This window comes from Lagenorhynchus albirostris, chromosome 6, assembly GCF_949774975.1.
Source record: "Lagenorhynchus albirostris chromosome 6, mLagAlb1.1, whole genome shotgun sequence".
NCBI lineage: Eukaryota > Metazoa > Chordata > Mammalia > Artiodactyla > Delphinidae > Lagenorhynchus > Lagenorhynchus albirostris.
Window position 1 is genome coordinate 121,084,916 of NC_083100.1, and position 22,886 is coordinate 121,107,801.

General features: G+C 38.0%; 1 protein-coding gene across 1 annotated transcript in view; it reads right to left on the reverse strand.

The window, feature by feature from the left end:
• Positions 1–22,886, reverse strand: part of PTPN4 (protein tyrosine phosphatase non-receptor type 4) — a 170,757-nt gene that overhangs the window by 51,331 nt on the left and 96,540 nt on the right. Inside the window, exons 11-13 of the mRNA XM_060153152.1 lie at positions 15,319–15,382; positions 11,342–11,514; positions 1,439–1,507 (exon numbers count right to left, since the gene is read on the reverse strand). Of these exons, the coding sequence (XP_060009135.1) occupies positions 1,439–1,507; positions 11,342–11,514; positions 15,319–15,382 (306 nt within the window). The remainder of the gene's footprint in view (positions 1–1,438; positions 1,508–11,341; positions 11,515–15,318; positions 15,383–22,886) is intronic.

The following is a 22,886-nucleotide window of genomic DNA, read 5'->3' on the forward strand; positions in this document are numbered from 1 at the left end:
CCAGGCTAATCTCCCACCCTCCCCCATCTTTTTTATTTTGGAACATTTCAAATATAAACAGAAGTAGAAGGAAGAGTTTGATAAACCCTGTGTACTCAGGCCCCAGGTTCAACAGCATCATCATGAGAATCCTGTTTCACCTCGCCCCCCAATTATTCTGAAGCAAATCCCAGAAACCATACGATACTTGTAGACACTTCAGTTTATCACTCTAAAGCACAAGAACTCTACCACATTTTAAAAATGCAAGTCAGTTTATATCCCTCCCATGCCCCCAGTCCCCCTGGCCTCCATTTACAATCCTAAGTCCTCACTGTTCCCAGCACAGGGCCACACAGACTCCGGCCGCTGCCTGCCTGTCTAGCCATCTCCTGGATCACTGCCATGCGCACCCTGCCCACTACTGGCTCCGGCCCAGGGCCTTCCCTGCCTCAGCCCTCACTATATGAGGCGCCTGCTCCACCAATCAGAGTGCAGCCTCCATGAGACTAAGAGGGGTCACTTGTTCTTCACTGTGCTCCCAAGGCCTGAAACAATGCTCGGCACAGTAGGTCTTCAGTAAAGATCAGCTGCCACCAATCTGGTCACTCTCCCTCGTCAGAGCTCTTGGCTGAGTTTTCAATCATCTATTGGACAATCTGGTTAGATCGTTGCTCAGGCATCTCAAACTAGACCTGTGCCAATTTAACGTCTTCTATTACGAGTCTGTTCTCTCCTGTAGCCCCTGTCCATTTTATGTCACTCCAAGCTGACAAGTCTCTCCAGACACTCCTGTCTCTCACACACCTCCACCAACGGGTCAACAACTTGTGCCTGTTCCACTCGCAAAATAAGCTCCTCAAATTTGTTCCCTAGTAACCACTTCACTGTCAATGTTTTAGTTCAGACCTTTGTTATTTTCATTTGGATTACTGCAATAACCTAACCGGTCTCTGGGTACCCAGCCTTACTTCTAATTCATTCTCTATACTTGCTTATAAAACTATTTTCTAAACCATAAATCTGATCATGTCATCTCACTGGTTGAAAAGCAAACTGGTTATTAACAGATCTTAAAAAATGAAGATAACAAAATAGCACCCGAATAAAAAGCAACTTACTTCTTAACAATATGATTTAAAGAAAGAAAAAATGGGCTGGGTAATATATGAGATGAGTTTCTCAAAAATGTTAACAAAAGGGAAACAAGCCTTCCAACAAAATGTTATATTAATAATATAATACTTGATTCTGCCTAGTCAGGGTTACAATCCTTGGTCCACTAAAAAAACCTGATTGAGTAAACTAGACAAACTATTTCATTATTCGCTCAACATAATTTATCATTTAATTAAAGAAGGAATCGTGATAATTCTGTAATCATATTTGGAAAAAGAGTTTTTAGCAGTTTTAACCTTGCTTTAAAAAAAATTCAGACACTGAATTAGAAGTGGCTTACCTTGCAAACACCCTGTCTTTATTTGCCTTTTCTTTGCCATATTGAACTGACTGGACTTCAGTTCTCCCACTGAAATAGATAAATATGTACAATAAGAAAACCTTAAAGAGAACTACAAGATAAAATGACAACACACAGCATGACTATACTACAATTACATGAGACAAGATATTTCTAGCAGAGAAAAGGGAGCAGAGGGTAAGAAGGAAAGAATGGACTATATTCCACTTCTACCTGGATGGATGAAGCTTAATTACAGTTCTTCCATTAATGAACAAGGATGTGTTCCAAAGACACTTTGTTTTCAGATACTCCTTTGTTTGGGAGTGAGTATGAAAGAAGTAATTCTGTCTGAGAGGAAGTCCTCCTCTGCTATACCCTGGAAAGGCACTCCCTCTAGACTCAGAAACAGGTTGCGCTGTCCCAGCTCATCTAAGCCCTGCCCTCCTGCCACGTCTGCGGTTTGGCTAGTGTCTTTACTACTCCTTCAACAAGGGCCTGACACATTGGGGGAGATCTCGAAGAACTGCTCTTTCCTTGAGCAAGCTTTTCCTCCTCACCTACTGATAACGATCACAGACACATCCTCAAATCCCTCCACGTCCAGATACAGGCAACTCCAGATATTTTTATATAAGAAGGAATGAAGGTCAGAATATGGTTAAGAGTTGGGCATTACAGGGGGTTATCTGGAAGGTGATTTGTCTTCCAAGCACACCGTTTATGCCTGGGAACTGAGCTTCCTCGGTGGTACTCCAATGTGTTGAGAGCAAATTTGTAAATAAAAACTTGGTTCTCAGAGAATCTGTTACTTGACACATCACATTATTTGAGTGAATGAACACAAATGTTTAGAATATCAAATATAACCATTTACATAGATGGAAATTTAATATATATAAAAGCATACAAATATAGGTTTTCCAAAGCTAATAAGCAATTTTAAGATCATCTTCTATGGACAAGTATAGATAAATGTGAATAGAATGGCACATCTGTTCAAGTTTTAATGGAAAGTCAGAAACATTGTCACGATTTTAAAGTTTAGATAAGTTGATGTTTCTTAATATATTTCCTCTAAGAAGGATGAGCTACACTTGCAATTGTGAACAAGGTAACAGATTTAGGTTCACCACTGCTTTGTACTTCCACATTAGAACAAGGACTGTAATCCCCTGGACATTTTGGAACAGAGATAACAAGGGGGTGTGTGTGTGTGAGGAGGCTGGTAAAGGAAGTATTAAATCCCCTGATATTCAAAATTCCATCTCTCAGTCTTCGTGAGAGATGACAAGAGTGCTAGTATTCCCAACCATTGCTGATAATGAGGGGGAAAAGCATTTATCCAATGTGTATCCATTAGGGATAGGACTGTATCCAGATGAACATGTCATGCTGCCATTCCTACATCGCTCACAAGATTATTAATCATTTTGGTGATTAAAAAGTATTCTGGATACGTTTTTGAAGTTCTTAAGGACTATAAACAGAAAGCCTAGCTTTCACAACTACAGACATCTACGGCTTGCTTATACACACGAATTTAACTTCACGTTAACCGAGCTGCCCAGGCCTCAGTCCTGTCCTGCTCTGTCTGCTACGCCCCGCATCTGGGAGGCTCCCCTGCAGGCTGGCTTTCTGTCAGTTCTGCCTTTTTTCTGGTGGGAGATCAGAAAGCGGAGCAAGTCAGAAGCAGGTGACCGTCAGATGCTGGCAGCCGCTGTAACAGCAGCAGGGACAGGGCACAGAAAGAAACAGAACCCCGCAGATGATGCCACCCCTGATTAAAGCAGCACCGCCCTGGAGATCCAGAATCGACGGTAGCAGCTCACCAGTGCGGCAGCAGGTCTCAGCTTGTGGGCTCCAGCCCAGAGTGACACAAGCTTCTGACCCTCAGGCATTACCCCTTCTTCCTGCTGCTTCTCCAAACCCCCTCCCTTTTGTTTTCTTAGCCTTTCTAACACCTGTGTTAGAAACCAACTGCCTCAATTAAATTGCTTTTATTTGAAAAATCAAAAGAGCTTCCTGTTTCCCGGACTGATAGAGTAATTTTCCAGGAACGAGGATTCAAATGGGACATTATTACTCAAAAGGCTGAATGAACAAGTTGCATTTCATAATAAAAATATAAAGATTAAATTCAAATATGAGGGGAAAATGAAGTGTTTATATGTCATATTATCCACATTATTCTACAGGGTTTAGTATAATTAGAACAAAATGTAAAACTGTAACATAATCTAAGAACACTAAATTCCGACAGCAAGATACTTATCTTAAGAACAGTGAGAATATACCAACTGGTGAAAGCATGCAGGCTTCTTGTAAGTAATTCAAGCAATATCGAAAAGCATAACAAAAAAAGTAAACAGATTTAGCCACAGCCATACCCCTAAGAAATAATCTCCATTATGAGCAGGGAAAAATCATTCTGAAACTCTATACATACATAGAAAAGGCTACAAATATGGATATAATTCTATTACAATGTGATTATGCTATATATGCCACAATGAAAATACTAAATGGATTTTTCTTGAATTAAAGGAAAGAAAAAGGCTACCATTCATTTACAAAAGAAGAAGGAGGAGAAGAATAAAAAGGTCAGGGAAGGGCTTCCCTGGTGGCGCAGTGGTTGAGAGTCCGCCTGCCGATGCAGGGGACACAGGTTCGTGCCCCAGTCCAGGAAGATCCCACATGCCGCGGAGCGGCTGGGCCCGTGAGCCGTGGCCACTGAGCCTGCGCATCCGGAGCCTGTGCTCCGCAAAGGGAGAGGCCACAACAGTGAGAGGCCCGCGTACCACAAAAAAAAAAAAAAAAAAAAAAAAAAAAAAAAAAAAAAGGCCAGGGAAAATCTTAAAAGCTTAGTGTATTATATTAATATTTAATTTTTGTTAATATGGATTCACATAGTTCACTAGTCCCTGCTTCCTCTTGCTTTCTTATATTATTACTTTTACTTTGCCCAAGTTTATAACATTTTAATACTATTCTGTAGTTATAATTCTCATAGTTGTCAAGGATTCGTTCCATATTTAAAGAATTTAATCTTTATTCTGACTTCTTTCACCAAGATGCTTCTTGAGTCATTTTGAATTCTCTCTTAGATGGCTTAACTTTACCATTAAATTTTTTTTCAAAATAGGCTCAGAGATGTTATATTCCCTGAGGTTTTGTATATTTGATACTGTCTAGCTATTGACTCTACGCTTGAACGGGAACCTGGTTCAGTATTTTTCGGTCACTTGTTTCCTTTAAGACTTGACAGACAAAGGGTGGCCCATAAGCTACATACAAACCTGAAGAAAGGTTTTATTTAGCATTCACAGTGTTTAAAAATATTTAATCCCAAATATTTAATCTAACAAGACTGATAAGGGAAAAAGAGAGAAGACACAAATTACCAATATCAAGAATGAGAGAAATGACCTTACTAGATTCTAGAGATACTGAAAATATAATAGGGTAATATTACAACCTTTTTGCCAAAATATTCAAGAACTTAGACAAAATAGATAAATTCCTTGAAAACCATGATCAAAGTCCACCCAGGAAGAAAGAGAAAACCTGAACTGCTTCATTGGTATTAAAGAATCTGAATGTGCTGTTCAAAAGCCTCCTATAAATAACGCTTCTGCCTTAGAAAAGAACAGAACTGGAAAATTCTATCAAACATTTTAAAAGGAAATAATATTACTAGAGAAACTCTTCTAGAAAACTGGAAATGAGGAAATACTTCCCAACTCATTCAATGAGGCCAAAATGATCCTGACACCAAACCTGATAATGACATTACAAAAGAAAACGAAAGAGAAATATCCTTCACAAACATAAATGCAAAACTTCTAAACAAAATGTAAGCAAATTAAACAAAATAATATATAAAAAGGATAACAGATCATAACCAAGTGGGGTTTCTCTCAGGAATGTACGGCTGCTTTACCATTTGAAAGTCAATCAATATAATTCATCAAATAAACAACTAAAAAGAAAACTCATATGATCATTGTGATAGCTGCAGGAAAAGCACTTGACAAAAACCAATAACCAATCCTAATAAAAACTTCCCACAAATGCGAAACAGAGGAACTGCCTCAACATGCATGATATAGGGCATGTGTGAAAGCTCACAACCAACATCACACTTAACAGTGAAATACTGAGTGGCTTCCCCTAAGATAAGGAACAAGACAAGGATATCTGCTCTCACCGCTTCTACTCAACACTATACTGGCGATTCTAGCTGGGGCAACAAGTAAGGAAAAAGGAATAAAAAGGATCAGAATAGAAAGGAAAAATTAAAACCGTTTTTGGCCTCTAGGAAGAAAATCTTTCGGCAACTATAAAAAAAGCTCCTAAAATAAATGAGGTAAAAGCGAAGTTTAACAAAACAAGATCAACATAAAAAAATCAATTGCGGGCTTCCCTGGTGGCGCAGTGGTTGAGAGTCCGCCTGCCGATGCAGGGGACACGGGTTTGTACCCCGGTCCGGGAAGATCCCACATGCCGCGGAGCAGCTGGGCCCGTGAGCCATGGCCGCTGAGCCTGCACGTCCGGAGCCTGTGCTCCGCAACGGGAGAGGCCACAACAGTGAGAGGCCCGTGTACCGCAAAAAAAGAAAAAAAAAAAAATCAATTGCATTTCTAATTAACTGTGATGAACAATCTGAAATTAAAATATAATAAGACAATTTATAATAGCATCAAAAACATGAAATAATTAAGGATACATTTGGAAAAGATGTGAAAATAATTAAGGATACATTTGGAAAAGATGTGGAAAAGATGTGAAAAGATGTGAAAGATACATTTGGAAAAGATATGCTGAAAACTACTGCTGAGAGAAAATTTAAGTAAATAAAAAGATATACCATGTTTCACGAGTCATAAAACTCAATATTTTTTTTATTGGAGTATAATTGCTTTACAATGTTGTGTTAGTTTCTGCTGTACAATGAAGTGAATCAGCTATGTGTATACACATATCCCCTCCCTCCTGGACCTCCCTTCCACCCCACCCCACATCCTGCCCATGTAGCTCGTCACCGAGCACCGAGCTGAGCCCCCTGTGCTATACAGCAGGTTCCCACTAGCTAGCTATTTTACGCATGGCAGTGTATATATGTCTATCCTAATCTCCCAATTCTTCCCACCCTCCCCTTCCCCCGTGTCCACACATCGGTTTCTATTTCTACATCTCTATTCCTGTCCTGAAAACAGGTTCATCTGTTACCATTTTTCTATATTCCACACATATGCGTTAATATACAATATTTGTTTTTCTCTCTCTGGCTTACTTCACTCTGTATGACAGACTCTAGGTCCATCCACATCTCTACAAATGACCCAATTTCCTTCCTTTTCATGGCTAATATTCCATTGCATATATGTACCACATCTTCCTTATCCATTCATCTGTCATTGGACATTTAGGTTGTTTCCATGTCCTGGCTATTGTAAATAGTGCTGCAATGAACACTGGGGTACATGTATCTTTTTGAATTATGGTTTTCTCAGGCTATATGCCCAGGAGTGAGATTGCTGAGTCATACGGTAGTTCTATTTTTAGTTTGGTTTTTTTTTAATTAGTACATCCATACATTTTTTAAAGATACGATTATTTATTTTTGGCTGCACTGGGTCTTCGTTGCTGCACATGGGTTTTCTCTAGTGGTAGTGAGCAGGGGCTACTCTTCATGCGGTGCATGGGTTTCTCATTGAGCTGGCCTCTCTTGTTGCAGAGCACGGGCTCTAGGCACAAGGGCTTCAGTAGCTGTGGCTCGCGGGCTCCAGAGCACAGGTTCAGTAGTTGTGGTGTACGGGCTTAGCTGCTCTGTGGCACGTGGGATCTTCCCGGACCCGGGATTGAACCTGTGCCCCCTGCATTGGCAGGCGATTCTTAACCACTGCGCTACCAGGGGAGTCCCAATTTTTAGTTTTTTAAGGAACTTCCATACTGTTCTCCACAGTGGCTATATCAATTCACATTCCCACCAACAGTGCAAGAGGGTTCCCTTTTCTCCACACCTTCTCCAGTATTTCTTGTTTGTAGATTTTTTTTTTTTTTTTTTTGCGGTACGTGGGCCTCTCACTGTTGTGGCCTCTCCTGTTGTGGAGCACAGGCTCCGGACGCGCAGTCTCAGCGGCCATGGCTCACGGGCCCAGCCGCTCCGCGGCATGTGGGATGTTCCCGGACCGGGGCACGAACCCGTGTCCCCTGCATCGGCAGGCGGACTCTCAACCACTGCGCTACCAGGGAAGCCCTGTAGATTTTTTGATGATGGCCATTCTGCCCAGTGTGAGGTGATACCTCGTTGTAGTTTTGATTTGCATTTCTCTAATAATTAGTGATGTTGAGCAGCTTTTCATGTGCCTCCTGGCCATCTGTATGTCTTCTTTGGTAAAATACCTGTTTATGTCTTCCACCCATTTTTTGATTCAGTTGTTTTTTTGATATTGCACTCCATGAGCTGTTTGTGTATTTTGGAGATTAATCCTTTGTCTGTTGCTTCGTTTGCAAATATTTTCTCCCATTCTGAGGGTTGTCTTTTTGTCTTGTTTATGGTTTCCTTTGCTGTGTAAAAGCTTTTAAGTTTAATTAGATCCCATTTGTTTATTTTTGTTTTTATTTTCATTACTCTAGGAGGTGGGTCAGAGAAGATCTTGCTGTGGTTTATGTACTCTAGGAGGTGGGTCAGAGAAGATCTTGCTGTGGTTTATGTCAAAGAGCGTTTTTCCTACGTTTTAGCTCCGTTTTTCTTTCTCAAGATTGCTCTGGCTATTCGGGGTCTTTTGTGTTTCCATACAAAGCATAACATTTTTGGTTCTAATTCTGTGAAGAATGCCATTGGTAATTTGATAGGGATTGCACTGAATCTGTAGACTGCTTTGGGTAGTGGAGTCATTTTCACAATGTTGACTCTTCCAATCCAAGAACATGGTACATTTCTCCATCTGTTTATGTCATCCTTGATTTCTTTCATCAGTGTCTTATATAGTTTTCGGCATACAGGTCTTTTGTCTCCCTAGGTAGGTTTATTCCTCGGCATTTTACTCTTTTTGTTGCGAAGGTAAATAGGGTTGTTTCCTTAATTTCTGTTTCTGATCTTTTATTGTCAGTGTATAGGAATGCAAGAGATTTCTGTGCATTAATTTTGTATCCTGCAACCCTACCAAATTCACTGCTTAGCTCTAGTAGAGAAAACTCAATATTTTTAAGATGCCAATTCTCCTGAAACTGATCTATAGTTTCAGCACAATTCCAGTTAGAATCCCAGAAGTCTTTCTTGTAGAAACTGATCAGCTAATTCTAAAATTCAGATGAAACCGCAATGGGCCTAGAACATTCAAAACAACTTCTAAAAAGAACAAAGTTGGAAGACTAATACTACTGGACTTAAGACTTACTATTAAAAAGTCCAGAAATAAGTCCACCCAAATGTGGACCACTGATTTCTAGCAAAGGTGTAAAGGCAATGCTGTGGAGAAAGAATAATCTTTTCAACAAAAAATGCTAGAACAACTGGATATCCATATGTAAAAAGACAAACGTCAATCCATACTTCACACCATATGCAAAAATTACTTTCAAATCGATCATAGACCTAAACGTAAGGGTTAAAACTGTAAAACTCTTAGAAGAAAACAGGAGTAAATCTTTGTGACCTTGGGTTAGGCAAAGATTCCTTAGATATGACACCAAAAGAAAGATCCATGAAAGAAAAAACTGGTAAATTGAACTTATCAAAATTACATGCTCTTCAGAAAACTAGTCAAATGAAAAGATACCAGGAGGCAGTGGTAAGAATCTGGTGGAATTAGAACTCTCATACACTGATGGTGGGCATGTAAAACGATAACACGTGCTTTGGAAAAACGACCAGCAGATTCTTGCAAAGTTAAACATACATCTACCGTAAGATCCAGTGATTCCACTCCTAGGTATTTAACCAAGGGAACTTAAGCAAATGTCCATACAAACCCTTCCACATCAATGTTCACAGCAGCTTTATTTGTAATAGCCCAAGTCCGGAAGCAAGCCAAACAGAGAAACAACCCACTTGATATCCATAATTCAGTGAATGGATAAACAAAATGTGTTATATATCTACACAATGGAATACTACCCTACAATAAAAAGAAATGAACCATCAATCCAGGCAACAACAAAATATATGTTTTCAATTTATATAAAACCCTAGAAAATGCAAACCAATTTATAGAAACAGAAAGCGGGCCAGCGGATACATGGGGACAAAGAGAGGAGAGAGAAAACGGGTTTCAGAGGGGTAAGAGGAAAATCCCGGGGTGGATATGCTTGCTATCTTAATTGTGGTAATGGGTTCATGGACGTATATACATCCCCAAACATGACATTTTAAACTTTAAATATGGTAAATTATTCTGTCAATTATACCTTAATAAAACTGTTTTAAAAATGTAAAATCTGCCAGTACTAGGTCCATATTCCCCCAAGGGCAATAACAGCCTGAACGGCAAGTGTTGCTGCCCTCAACCAGTATTTTCTTTTTTAATTAGATAGTTCTTGAGCTTTTTTTTTTAAAGAATTATTTAATTTACTGTTTAGCGCTTCAACTTCCATGATGAGAAATTTCCCTTCTTTTTTGTTTTGTTCTGGTTTTTTTTGGCTGCAACATGTGGCATGAAGGACCCTAGTTCCCTGACCAGGGATCGAACCCATGCCCCCTGCAGTGGAAGTGCAGAGCCTTAACCACTGGACCGCTGGGCAAGTCCCTTGAGCTAGTTTCTTTTTGTTAATATCAGGTAGAAATTTCATCCTGTTTCAGGGATGATTTTCTCCCAAACAGGTTTCTTCAAATGTCTTTGGTATCTGTAGTCATCGTGACTAGATTTTGTTTTCTGTGGTATAGTTTGGGGAAATTACTTGATTTTTTTTTTTTCATCTGAGACTGGTTTAAATTATGGTTAAAGGCTGGTTACTACATTCTATTAATTTCTTTGTTGCCTAATTGAAGTGGTGTGTGTATACTGACGTGTATGTCATATTTTCAAGGTCAGAGGGAAGAAACAGTTCTGCTAAAGTTAAGTATAGTTCTTGTATAACAACCCCGGTGGTCGTTTAGGTAAGGAATTAAATTTATTGAAGGAATACCAGTATGGTCTGCACTGTTCTCTCACTGGAGATTTCTTCTGTACCTGCTAAGATTTAGTACCAATAGATAAGACTTTTAGATTTTTCCTTGACTCTCACTACCGATGTCATACTCATTCCCTAAACCTAATTACCTTTAAATTTACAAGTACCAACACCTTACTTTCCCAGTACTGCTTTTAGGATGGTGACAGGGGAGCCAATCATGACATCAAGCCACTTAAGAACCTGCTGTGCCTTTTTTATGGTTACAATTTCCTTAATTCTAGTTAAGTGCTGATACTGAATTTTGGGGCTACTTTTATTTGGAAGGAGGATGTGTTTTTAATGGTATATCCTGTACGACGCTTTATGCTGTTGTGTTTTATTTTCTGATTACAAATGGGGCATTTATAAATGCCTGAGGTTTACAATACAAATCTTTTCTGGGCCACATCTAAATATTTTCTTCACGAGAAAGTCATCTTACAAATATTTAACAAAGACAATGGAAATTATAGCAGGAGTAGATTGTAACTAATTAAATACAGTTGATTTACTTTCGGAAATAACGACCTGGAATACAGGTAATGGAACAGGTTTCTCAAGTCTGGCTTTATAATGAGAACCTACAGAACTTTCTGCTGATTAGACAAAGCGGCCAAACCCCGCGAAGACTTTGACTTAGTAGGCGCACATGAGTAACAGATTCTATGGTTCAGTAAACTAGACTTTTCTTTAAAAGGAGGAAAAAATCCAACACTGAAGTATCAAAGCGTAAGCAATACTTACCAATACCGGAATTTTGAACCTAATGTAAAATAATGTGCAAAAAAATTCTTTTGAGGTGGAAGTGGTCTGTCCAAACGGAAGAATGTGTGATGTTCTACACATGCTTTCCACAAGTTTTTACATGCTCTGTAATTCACCATGTTAAATCCTAATAATGCTTCTCTAGATTCATGCTGTAATAAATGACAAAATGCAGAGAATATCATGAGAATGTCAGGATCTAATGTTCCATTTAATTTATTTTTTACAGGTAAATACTCTACCTTTACAAACACTAACCCTTCCTGTGTCTTTTTTGCTTATCCCATAAAAAAGCAGTAAAATTAATGGAAAGGTTTGCAAAATGTGGACCTCATTTGGTAATATTACAACTCATAGGAACTGTTATTTTAGAACACAGTTAGAAACAAATTTAAAACTTGATATGTATCTATTTTCAAAACTTAGTAGCTATAGTTATTTCAAAATACAATCCTGGCCCACAAATTAAACTTTAAGATACATCAACAGACCTTTCAACAATATCTCTAAACTTATAAATCTGTCTAGATTGTAAATAAGTAAATAAAAACATTCAGCACTTCTGAACACTATTTTGAAATTCTTATTTTAAAATAAGTAGCAACAGGGACTTCCCTGGTAGCGCAGTGGTTAAGAATCAGCCTGCCAATGAAGGGGACACGGGTTTGAGCCCTGGTCCGGGAAGATCCCACATGCCGTGGAGCAACTAAACCCGTGCGCCACAACTACTGAACCTGCGCTCTAGAGCCTGCAAGCCACAACTACTGAGCCTGCGTGCCACATTTACTGAAGCCCACGTGCCTAGAGCCCGTGCTCTGCAACAAGAGGCCACCGCAATGAGAAGCCCATGTACCGCAGGGAAGAGAAGCCCCCGCTTGCTGCAACTAGAGAAAGCCCACGCGCAGCAACAAAGACCCAACACAGCCAAAAATTAATTAATTAATTAAAAAGTTAAAATAAGCAGCAACAGAAGCATTTCTTTAATTTTTCTTTAAAAATTTGGCACAAATTGCTATTTAAATAAATGGTTTCACTGAACTATCTATAGCAAGGCATACATACATCATAGGTGTACAGCTATGATTTTCACACAGTGACTGCAACCAGGTCCAGAAATGGACCGTTAAGCAGCGCCTCCGAGCGCCTTGTCTTCCCGTCTCTACCACATAACCTCTACACGTGCCCACCTTCTGCCTTTTATGCCCACAGGTTAATACCACATAACCTCTACACGTGCCCACCTTCTGCCTTTTATGCCCACAGGTTAATACCACATAAACTCTACACGTGCCCACCTTCTGCCTTTTATGCCCACAGGTTAATACCACATAACCTGTACACGTGTGCCCCCCTTCTGACTTTTATGCCCACAGGTTATCATGCTTGTTTCTCAACTTTACATACACGGACTCATACATGTATGTCTTTAGGTCTGACTTCTTTTGTTCAATATTATGTTTCTATATTCCTCCATGTAATTGTGAAGCAGTAATTGACTCACTTCATTCTACACACTATTCTCTCATGTGAACAGACCACAGTTTATTAACCTGTTTACCGTTGACAGACATTTAATGTTTCTAGTTTGGTGATGTGAAAATGTTGTTCCTGTGTGTATTCCTGTATTTTGTCAGATGCGCGTAGGTGCGAATTTCTGTTGCTGGGCCATAGATGCCATGCGCTCACCTCTGGTCGGTGCCGCCCAGCCGTTGCCAAAATGATCAGCCTGACAGGCACCCCCTCTACCAGCAGCGCATGCTCTTCACACTCCCCGGTCACTGGCTCCCCATCTTTTTGCTCCACTATTCTGGTGGTTGCGTGAAATTATCACATTTTGGTTATAATCTGTATTTCTCTGATGCTTAATTGAGGTTCAACAGCTTTTCATGTTACTGGCCACGGGGATATTCTCAGTTCTGGAGTGTCTGTTCAAGTCACTAGCGTACTTCTGGGTTGGGCTGGATACACAACCAAGGACATAGATGGTGTGTGTGTATCATACACATATTCTGTGCTATTTGACTTTCTTAATCATGTCTTTTGACGAACATAGTTCTTAATTTTAACCAGTTCTAGTTACTGATCTTCTCCTTTAATGTTAGTTTCCCTTCTATGTCCTATTAAAGCAATCTTTGCCTATCAAAAGGTCATGAAGATACCTTCTATGACTAAAATACAGTAAAATGCCCATGTATAAATATTAAGCTGTGATATTAGAAGATGATATGCTTAAAATATCACTTCTTGATCACCAGAGAATTCTTAATTCTGTGTAACAGTTGCTTTGTATGCATTAACACTCCCTCAGAGAATGGTTGTGAGGATTAAATGATATGAAAACGGTTGATACGTTACCAGGCACACAGTAAGACTTTAAGAAATGTTAGATACTATATTATTAGTATTACTAACAACAATAGCACTATAATGGGGAGCAAATTGGAAAAGTTGACTTAAACACCGCCTCCTACCAATATAATTATCAAAGTAAAATGTTTGTTCTCTAGTTTCCAGATATGATTTATTATATTTTATTCCTCTAAACATTTATTGAAACATGTACAAGAATGCTCATTAACAGCATTAATCATAATAGTCACAACGTGGAAATGGCAAAACTGTCCACTAACATAGTAAGAATGAATAACTAATGTATGGTATATTCATTCAGTAGAATTCCACAGCAAGGGAGCAAACTATCGCTAGGTGTAACAACACGAATGAATCTCACAATGTTAAGGGAAAGAAGGCAGATAAAAATGAAAACGTTCTGTATGATTTTAGATTTTAAAATTCAAAACTAAGCAAACTAATCCACGATGATACAAATGAGAATAATATTTACCTTTTGGGAGAGTTAATGACTGCTAGTGGGCGTCAACTCCATTAGTAATAATACCAGCTGCCAGGGTGGTAGTAATGTTCTACATAATAACATTGTATATTATATACTTATCAAGCACTGTACTTAATTTCTGTTGGTTTTATTTCAATAAAAACTCTCTTGAAATAAAACGTCTATGTTTTGTGAGTATAATGATGAATCATAGTCAGTAGATCAATATCCTCTATAAAATACATTTGATTCAAATATATTTTAAGGCTTTGAATACATTTTATTTTATTATTTATTTATTATGTATTTTTGATGTGGACCATTTTTTTTTAAGTCTTTATTGAACTTGTTATAATATTGCTTCTACTTTATGTTTTGGTTTTTTGGCCTCGAGGCATGTGGGATCTTAGCTCCCCGACCAGGGATCGACCCCGCATTCCCTGCACTGGAAGGCGAAGTCTTAACCACTGGACCGCCAGGGAAGTCCCTGAATACATTTTATACACATATACACATATACACGTCCTGAAATGTGCATTAATTTGTCAAGACTTCTAGTAATGTCAGTCAAAGGATAAGGTTAATTTAATTTGATGAAATAGATAAAATCATTTATAAGATGAAATTCTTTCCAACACTGTACTTTCTGTGATAATGTGTTGTATTTAATACACAAAAAGGACATCAGTCCAACAAAGGGAGGAAATGTACTACACGTTCATTAACTAGGAACAAAACTAAACGCTCAGAATCCCCCAAATGAAATGTACTCCTATGTGAAAGGAAGTGTTGTAGATTTAGTTTAAAAAAAAAAAAGAAAGAAAGAAAAAGGACATATAAATGCTCAGTTACTGACCTCATGAATGGACCCTGGGGACGACAATGAACATCACAATTGAGACCAGTTTCTAAGTTCAAGAGATAGCAGAACAGATATCTAGAATAACTTCTGATCAGAACCACAGAAACATTAGGGATATACTTTGTCATAAAATGTGAATTACTTAACTGAGTAGGCAGTTATTAACAGTATTAACACATTTACTTGCACTAAAAGTTCTGTAATGAATGACGACTTATTTCTTAAAGGACTTAAGTTATGTTAATAAGATCAACTCACCAATTCTTTTCTCAGTTGAATAAAAAACTGTTTGCACTTAAAAGAAATTTTTACAATCTTCAACCTGGATAAAAAGAGAATGAATTGGAGTATTTAAAATATTGAACAAAGATAAAAATATTAATCTAAAAAATTAAAAAATAATCTTTTAACTGTATGTTTAGTAATGTCTAAATATTTAATTATATATACATATATAAAGTACATAAAGAATCTATTAAAGTTTTTGGTGCTTCGTGAAAAAATAATTAGAATTTATATGCTCAACTGAGCTTAGTTTTATCAGAACATTTTGCTGTAAACTATACATTTCCCAATTTTGTGTCTAAAGAAATACATAAAAACACATATCACAAGTTAAAATTTTAAGAATACCAATAATATAGTTATTTACTCTTTAAAACTGCAAGTAGTTTTCTGCACGTTAAGAGCTTGGAAATCACCAATCCATCCTGGCAACAAGTAAAAAGCTCAACAGATTGAAAAATCCACAACTCTTCTTAAATACACAAGGAAGGGAAGAGCACAGGGCAAACGGCTACCCCCAAGATTTGAGAGACCAACAGCTGAGTACAGGGAATCAGAGCTTCCCAGAGAAGATTCAGGAGCAGAAACTGCCAGAGGAAGCAGTGCCAGGGTAGGAAAATCTGAACTGTATTTTATGAGTTGTGGAAGGCTCAGCGTGGTCAACCCTGAGAGTTAAAAACCCCAAGAGGCCCCAGTCATAGGGCGGACCTCACGGTATTGTGAGATTTAGCTCTAGAAGCTCAAACAGATTCCGAAAATAAATACCAAAGAGAAGTACCCTCAGATTTCCGACAGGGAAAGGGAAAGAAACCATGCTGAACTAGGCCAGAGCACTCTGCTCTTAACAAGGCCTACCTTTAGGGGAATCTTGTTAACCAGAGCCTGACCTGGGGGAGGAAAATACCCAAGTCCAGCCCACTCTAGCCATCCTGTCCCACCCAAGGGGAGAGAAAAAAAAAATGAGAAACACTGTGAAGCTCACAGTCTAGAGGCCTGGGCTCATTAAAACACTGAGAGCTAATCACAGGACTACAGAAAACCCCCTTCTGTCGACACCTCACCACCACATTACTAAGAGCCTATTTACAGAGTTCCTGTTACCAGGGTATCCTATCTGCCCATCAAGAAAAGATTACAAGGCATACCAAAAGGCAAAAACCACAATGTAAAGACAGAGTAAGCATCAGAACCAGATATGAGAGGAAAGTGGGACTTATCAGACTGGGAGTTTAAAACAACTACGATTAACAGGCTAAGAGCTCCAAAGGATAAAGTAGAAAGCAAGAACAAAGAACAGATGGGCAATGTAAACACAGAAATGAAAATCATAAAAAAGGACCCCAAAATAAAAAATTAATATGCAGAAACCTGTTCCACTTCTATACACTAACAACGAGCTATCAGAAAGAGAAATTAAGGAAACAATCCCATTGACTATCACATTGAAAAGAATAAAATACCTGGGAATAAATCTACCTAAGGATGTAAAACCTGGAAAACTATAAGACACTGATGAAAGAAACTGAAGAGGACACAAACAGATGCAAAGATACACTGTATTCTCGGATTGGAAGAATTAATATTGTTAAAATGACCATACTACCCAAGGCAATCTATATATTCAATGAAATCCCTATCAAAATACCAATGGCATTTTTCACAGAACTAGAACAAATAATTTCAAAATTTGCATGGAAGAGATACATGTATATGTATAACTGAATCACTTTGCTGTACAGCTGAAACTATCACAACATTGCTAATCACCTATACTCCAAAATAAAATGAAAAGTTAAAAAAAAAATTTGTTTGGAAACACAAAAGATCCCGGATAATTAAACAATCTTGAGAAATAACAGAGCTGGAGGAATCCTGCTTCCTGACATCAAACTATAGTACAAAGCTACAGTAACCAAAACGGTCTGGTACTGGCATAGAAACAGACACATAAATCAGTGGAAGAGAATAGACAGCCCAGAAATAAACCTATGCTCACATGGTCAATTAATCTATGACAAGAAGACAAGAATATACAATGGAGAAAAGACAGTCTCTTCAATAAATGGTGTTGGGAAAACTGGATGCTACATGCAGAAAAATGAAAACTGGACAACTTTCTCACACTATATACAAAATAAATTCAAAATGGATTAAAGACTTAAATGTAATACCTGAAATCATAAAACTTCAAGAAGAAAACACAGACAGTAACCTCTTTTACATTAGTCTTAGCAATATTTTTTGGTTATGTCTCCTCAGGTAAGGGCAGCAAAAGCAAAAATAAACAATGGGACTACATCAAATTAAAAGATTCTCCACAGTGAAGCAAACCAACAAAACAAAAAGGTAGCCTACCAAATGAGAGAAGATACTTGCAAATGATATATCCAATAAGGGGTTGATATCCAAGTATATAAAGAACTTTTTTATACAACTCAGTATCAAAAAACAAATTTGATTAAAAAATGGGCAGAAGACCTGAATAGACATTTTTTACAAAGACATACACATGGCCAACAGGGACATTAAAAGGTGTTCAACATCATTAATTATCAGAGAAATGCAAATCAAAACTACAATGAGATACCACCTCACACCTGTCAGAATGGCTATTATCAAAAAGACAAGAAACAACAACTGTTGACAAGGATGTGGAGAAAAGGGAATCTTTGTGCACTGTTGGTGGGAATGTAAATATGTGCAGCCACCATGGAAGACAGTATGGAGGGTCCTCAAAAATCTAAAAATAGAACTACCATACGATCCAGCAGTTCCACCTCTGGGTATGTATCCAAAGAAAATGAAAACACTAAATCAAAAAGATTTATGCACCCCTGTGTTCATTGCAGCACTATTTATAACAGCCAAGATATGGAAACAACCTAAGTGTCCATCAATAATGAATGGATAAAGAAGATGTGATGTGTTTGTATATGTGTGTGTGTGTGTGTGTGTGTGAATATTACTCAGCCATAAAAAAGAATAAAATCTTGCCAACTATGGCAACATGGATGGACCTCGAGGGTATTATGAAAGTGAAATAACTAGAAAGAGAAAAACAAATACCTTATAATTTCATTTATACGTGGAATCTAAAAAATAAAACAAAAAGAGACTCAGATACAGAGAACAAATGAGTGGTTGCCAGAGGAGAGAAAAGGGTGCAGGTAAAGACAAAAATGTTAAATGGATTAAGAATACAAACTTCCAGTTATAAAATAAGTCATGGGGATGTAATGTATATAGAGGGAATATAGTCAATAATACTATAATAATTTTATATGGTGACGGATGATAACTGGACTTACTGTGCTGACTGTTTCATAAGGTATAGAAATATTTAATCACTATGCTGTACACCTGAACCTAATATAATGTTATATTAATTATAACTCAATAAAAAATTTATTGAAACTTGTTTTATGGCTCAACATATTTTCTCTCCTAGTAAACAACCCATGTACCCTTGAAAGGAATGTGTATTTTGCTGTTACTAGGCATAGTATTGAAACAGGAGGGAAGGGGAGCAGGGCACAACCTTTGAAAGAATGACATAGCCATAGGATATGACAGAAACTGGTAAGAGCCAACTAGATCCAAGATGGCGGAAGATTCGACTTCCAGTAGACCTTGAGCCTCATTATATGCTCATTGTAATGCATTAGCTAAATGACACTCCCACAGGCGCCATGACAGTTCTGAGGCCAACCATAAAAGGCCAAAAGTGGGTGGTGGCCTAATTCCTGGAAATCTCTGCCCCTTCCCCCGAAATAGCTGGAATAATCCCCACTCATTAGCCTATGAAATTACGCAGCCCATAAAAACTAACCACACCATGTTTTGGGGCCTCTTGCCTTCTGAGATGGCCCACCCTCTGCCTGTGGAGTGTGTTTCTCTCTAAATAAATCCACTTCTTACCTATCACTTTGTCTCTCACTGAATTCCTTCTGTGATTAGACATAAAGAACCTGAGCTTCAGTAAGTCCTGAGACCATGTGTGTGATCTCAATTAAAAGACAGTGGGTTCTGGCTGGGTTTGAGTCCCCGCCCATAGGTTCAAGTGCAAGCTGAGTCGCACAGTTTCAGTATTGTATATCAATTAAGCCACGAGATTTGATAGTGCTTGAAACTATTTCAACTGATTTTTTATTGTCTAGTTTTTGTATTGAGTTCTGAGAGGGATATGCTCAAATCTCCAACTACGATTGTAGAATTGTCTATTTTTCCTTATTTTTTCCTTCATGTATTTTGAAACTGTGTTATTATGCACATGTATACTTATAACTGTTGCTTGTCTATTATCAGGTGTATGGGTCATACTTTCCTTTATCTTTGTGTGTCTTGTAATATTTTGCTGGCAACCAGATGTTTTACATATTGCATCGCAGTGAGTGTAAGTATTTGTTTCCCATCTTCCCAGCTTCCTGTTATTTGGTAGTTTACGTACATGGACTCTATCTTCACCCTCAACCTCCAGTTTAGGCTTCTGCTGTTGCTCTTCAGGAAAGCACAGCTCTGGGTGTGCCCACAGGAATACTGAGATGACCAGGGGTACTAATCATCCCATTCTCTCAAAAACCACACCCAGCTGAGAACTCCTCTAATTGCCAACACACTGCTCTATTATTTTCAGCAGCGCCCTGGGCCATGAATTGCTTCAGGAACGAATTCAATCAAATTGTGACTGTTCCAAAGGAACAGTCTCTGAGGCAGGCACTTGACGCTATTTCCTCTACTATCCTGGTTTCTGTCTCTCCTGTTGTCTTTGGGTTTCCCAAGACAGTCCTTAATTAGCCTGAGCTTTGCAGTGACTTAAGTTGTGACGCTTTGTTATTATACAGGAGCCCTGGTGATGTGTCAGTTAAGTCTGGGGCTGGGGAGGAACTCGTCTTTAATCCTGTGATTAGGTCTCGGGTTTAGTGGTCTGAGCCCCTTGGCTGCACCCTTCGGTGCCCGTCAGCTCACCCCTCCCTAGCTGCAACAGGAAGTACAGAGAGGGCTGGAAATGGGTACTTCCCTTCCCCCACCTTGGTTAGGCTCTGGTAAAACACATGTTGGTTAAGTATTGGTAAAATAGATTTCCTTGAGGGCAGATCTTTGTTAAGGAGAGCAGAAAGCTCTGAGCGTATTTCAAAACGGTTACTTTCCTGCTCAACTTCCATCCCTGCCCTTCGAACACAAGCGGATTTTTCTCCAATCTTCGCCCTGAGATCCTGGTGGGGTGCCTGGTAGTAAAACTCATGAGAACGAGGGGTCCTTCCTAAGTAACTTAGTCCAAGCTAGTCTCTGCTCCATCTCCAGCAATCTGTCAATCACCCTGCATGTACTCCTGCCAGGGGTGGCCGCAGCGGTGGTTTCTAGCCCTGGTAAGTTGTCATGCCTTGCATTCACCTGTCTCTCCAGTCTTCAGAGCTGCAGTAAGCATGCCCTGTGTCCTCAATTCTCTGAGGGATCTCAAAAGAGTTGCTGATTTTGAGTTTTTTCAGTGTTTTTTTTTTTTTCTTGTGAGGACAGGGGGTGACAACTTCCAAAGTCTTTACCTGCTGGACTGGGAACCAGAACTCTCTCCATCCCTTTTCATTTTACTAATGATGTTTTTTGATGAGCATTAATTTTAATGAAGTCTAATTACAGAATCCAAGTAACTCCCAATTCAGTATTCAACAGTTTAAAAGTATGAACTTGAACTGGATAATTTAGGGATAACCGTATGTGGAAAGAAATGAGGGAATCTATCACATGGAACACTACTTTTTCTACACATAGCTCTAATTTTGAGAGAAGAGGTAAGTGAGAAGCTAGTGTTTCAGAAACTGAAAGACCCAGGTTTATTTAAAGCTCTGCTTCATACTCATCATACTTGTTAACACTGGCCCAGTCAGCTTCTCTGGCATTTCTCACTCCTTATCCATAAAAACAATGCTAACAACACCCAAGTTGCGGGGTTATAAGGTACAGATAAAATGCATTAAAATCCACAAGTGATTTTTTTCCTACCTTATTAATCTTATAAAACTATCAGCTCTAAAACTTCCACCTTTACTCAAAACTCTTCATTCATGTAGAAATTTGGTAATTCCGAGCTGTAATCATACTCCATTTTTATCAAGTGATTTTTATGATTTCCTCAAGGAGACTTCCACAATACTTTGCTAAAATATCAATTTAAGGGCAATGGCAATTCTACGAACACTAATTTGAATAAAGATGATGAGGCTGAAATGGTTCCTTATTCACATGTAGTATTAATAAGAAGTATGTTGCTTTTGTGAAAATAGATCCATACTTTAAGAACTAAAAGTAAACCATGTATTTGATGATTTTCACACAACTTAATGATTGATTTTCTTTGGAAATCAATTGATATTGGATCTTAAATCATGGCAATTTGTGGTATATGTATAAATGTACTCTTAATGTTGTAGTATGTACTGCTATGAGTAGTTAGGATCAGAAGAAATCCTTATGTTCCAGGATGATGTAGGTCTAGTAGCTTTAACAACTTTAAATCCCATCTATTTAGTTTAATTCTGGAAAATAAAAGTTTAAAGGAATACTATATAGTATTTTCCAATCAATATCTTAAATGCTCACATTCTTCTTTTTAACCTAACTTGTGTGATAAAGACTTATAAACATGAGTTCTATTTCTCAACATGAAACTACCTTCAAGAATATTTAATAATGAAATAATATACCAACTCCTCAGCATATGGAATATATAAGATCCTTCACAATCTGAATCTAATTTCTCTCCTAAGCAACATTATTATATCTTAAATTCTTGTGCCCTTGCTTCTGTCCTCAGTGAAGACAACTGAAAAAAAAAAATCAAACCAAATATCCCATCATCTCCTCAACTTGCCACGTCCTTTCTTACTATTAGGCTCCTGCAAATGTTTGGTACCTTTACCCTGAATTCCCTGACTGAACCCTCTATACACACATACCTCTTCCATACTTCCTCCTCACTGAAGAAATTTCTATTCATCCTTTAAAAACCATCTCAAATACCATAGGGCCATTACAATTTTCCCTAGTGAAATTATATCCTTGGTGTTTCCAAAGTAATTTGTCAAAAACTCTTCTAGAATCTTTATTGTACAATTTTGAAAATACAGAAAAACTTAGATTAGCATTTTAACCACATCACCTGAAAAGAATTTATTTCTGATTTTGACATTCATAGAAAATGTAAAATTAATAAAAAGTATTTTAACTGTCTTTAGTAAAATCAGAAAAGTATTAAAATTGAAGATGCACATTTACCATTATGAAAGTCAACAATTGTAACTATCTCTTCTGAAGCATTTAAGTTACAAATTGTCTTATTATGTTTTGTAATTAATTTTTATGTGCCCACTTTTAGGCAAGGACTATGTCTTGAACTGTTTTGTATTCTCCTCTGAACATAACACAATTTGAATTATACAGGAAGAACTTAAAAGATGTGAGATGAAACACTAAATGACCTTTGATTTTCTTTATGAGCTTTATAGAGGTATAATTTATATATAAAATGAAATATCCCAATTTTAGGC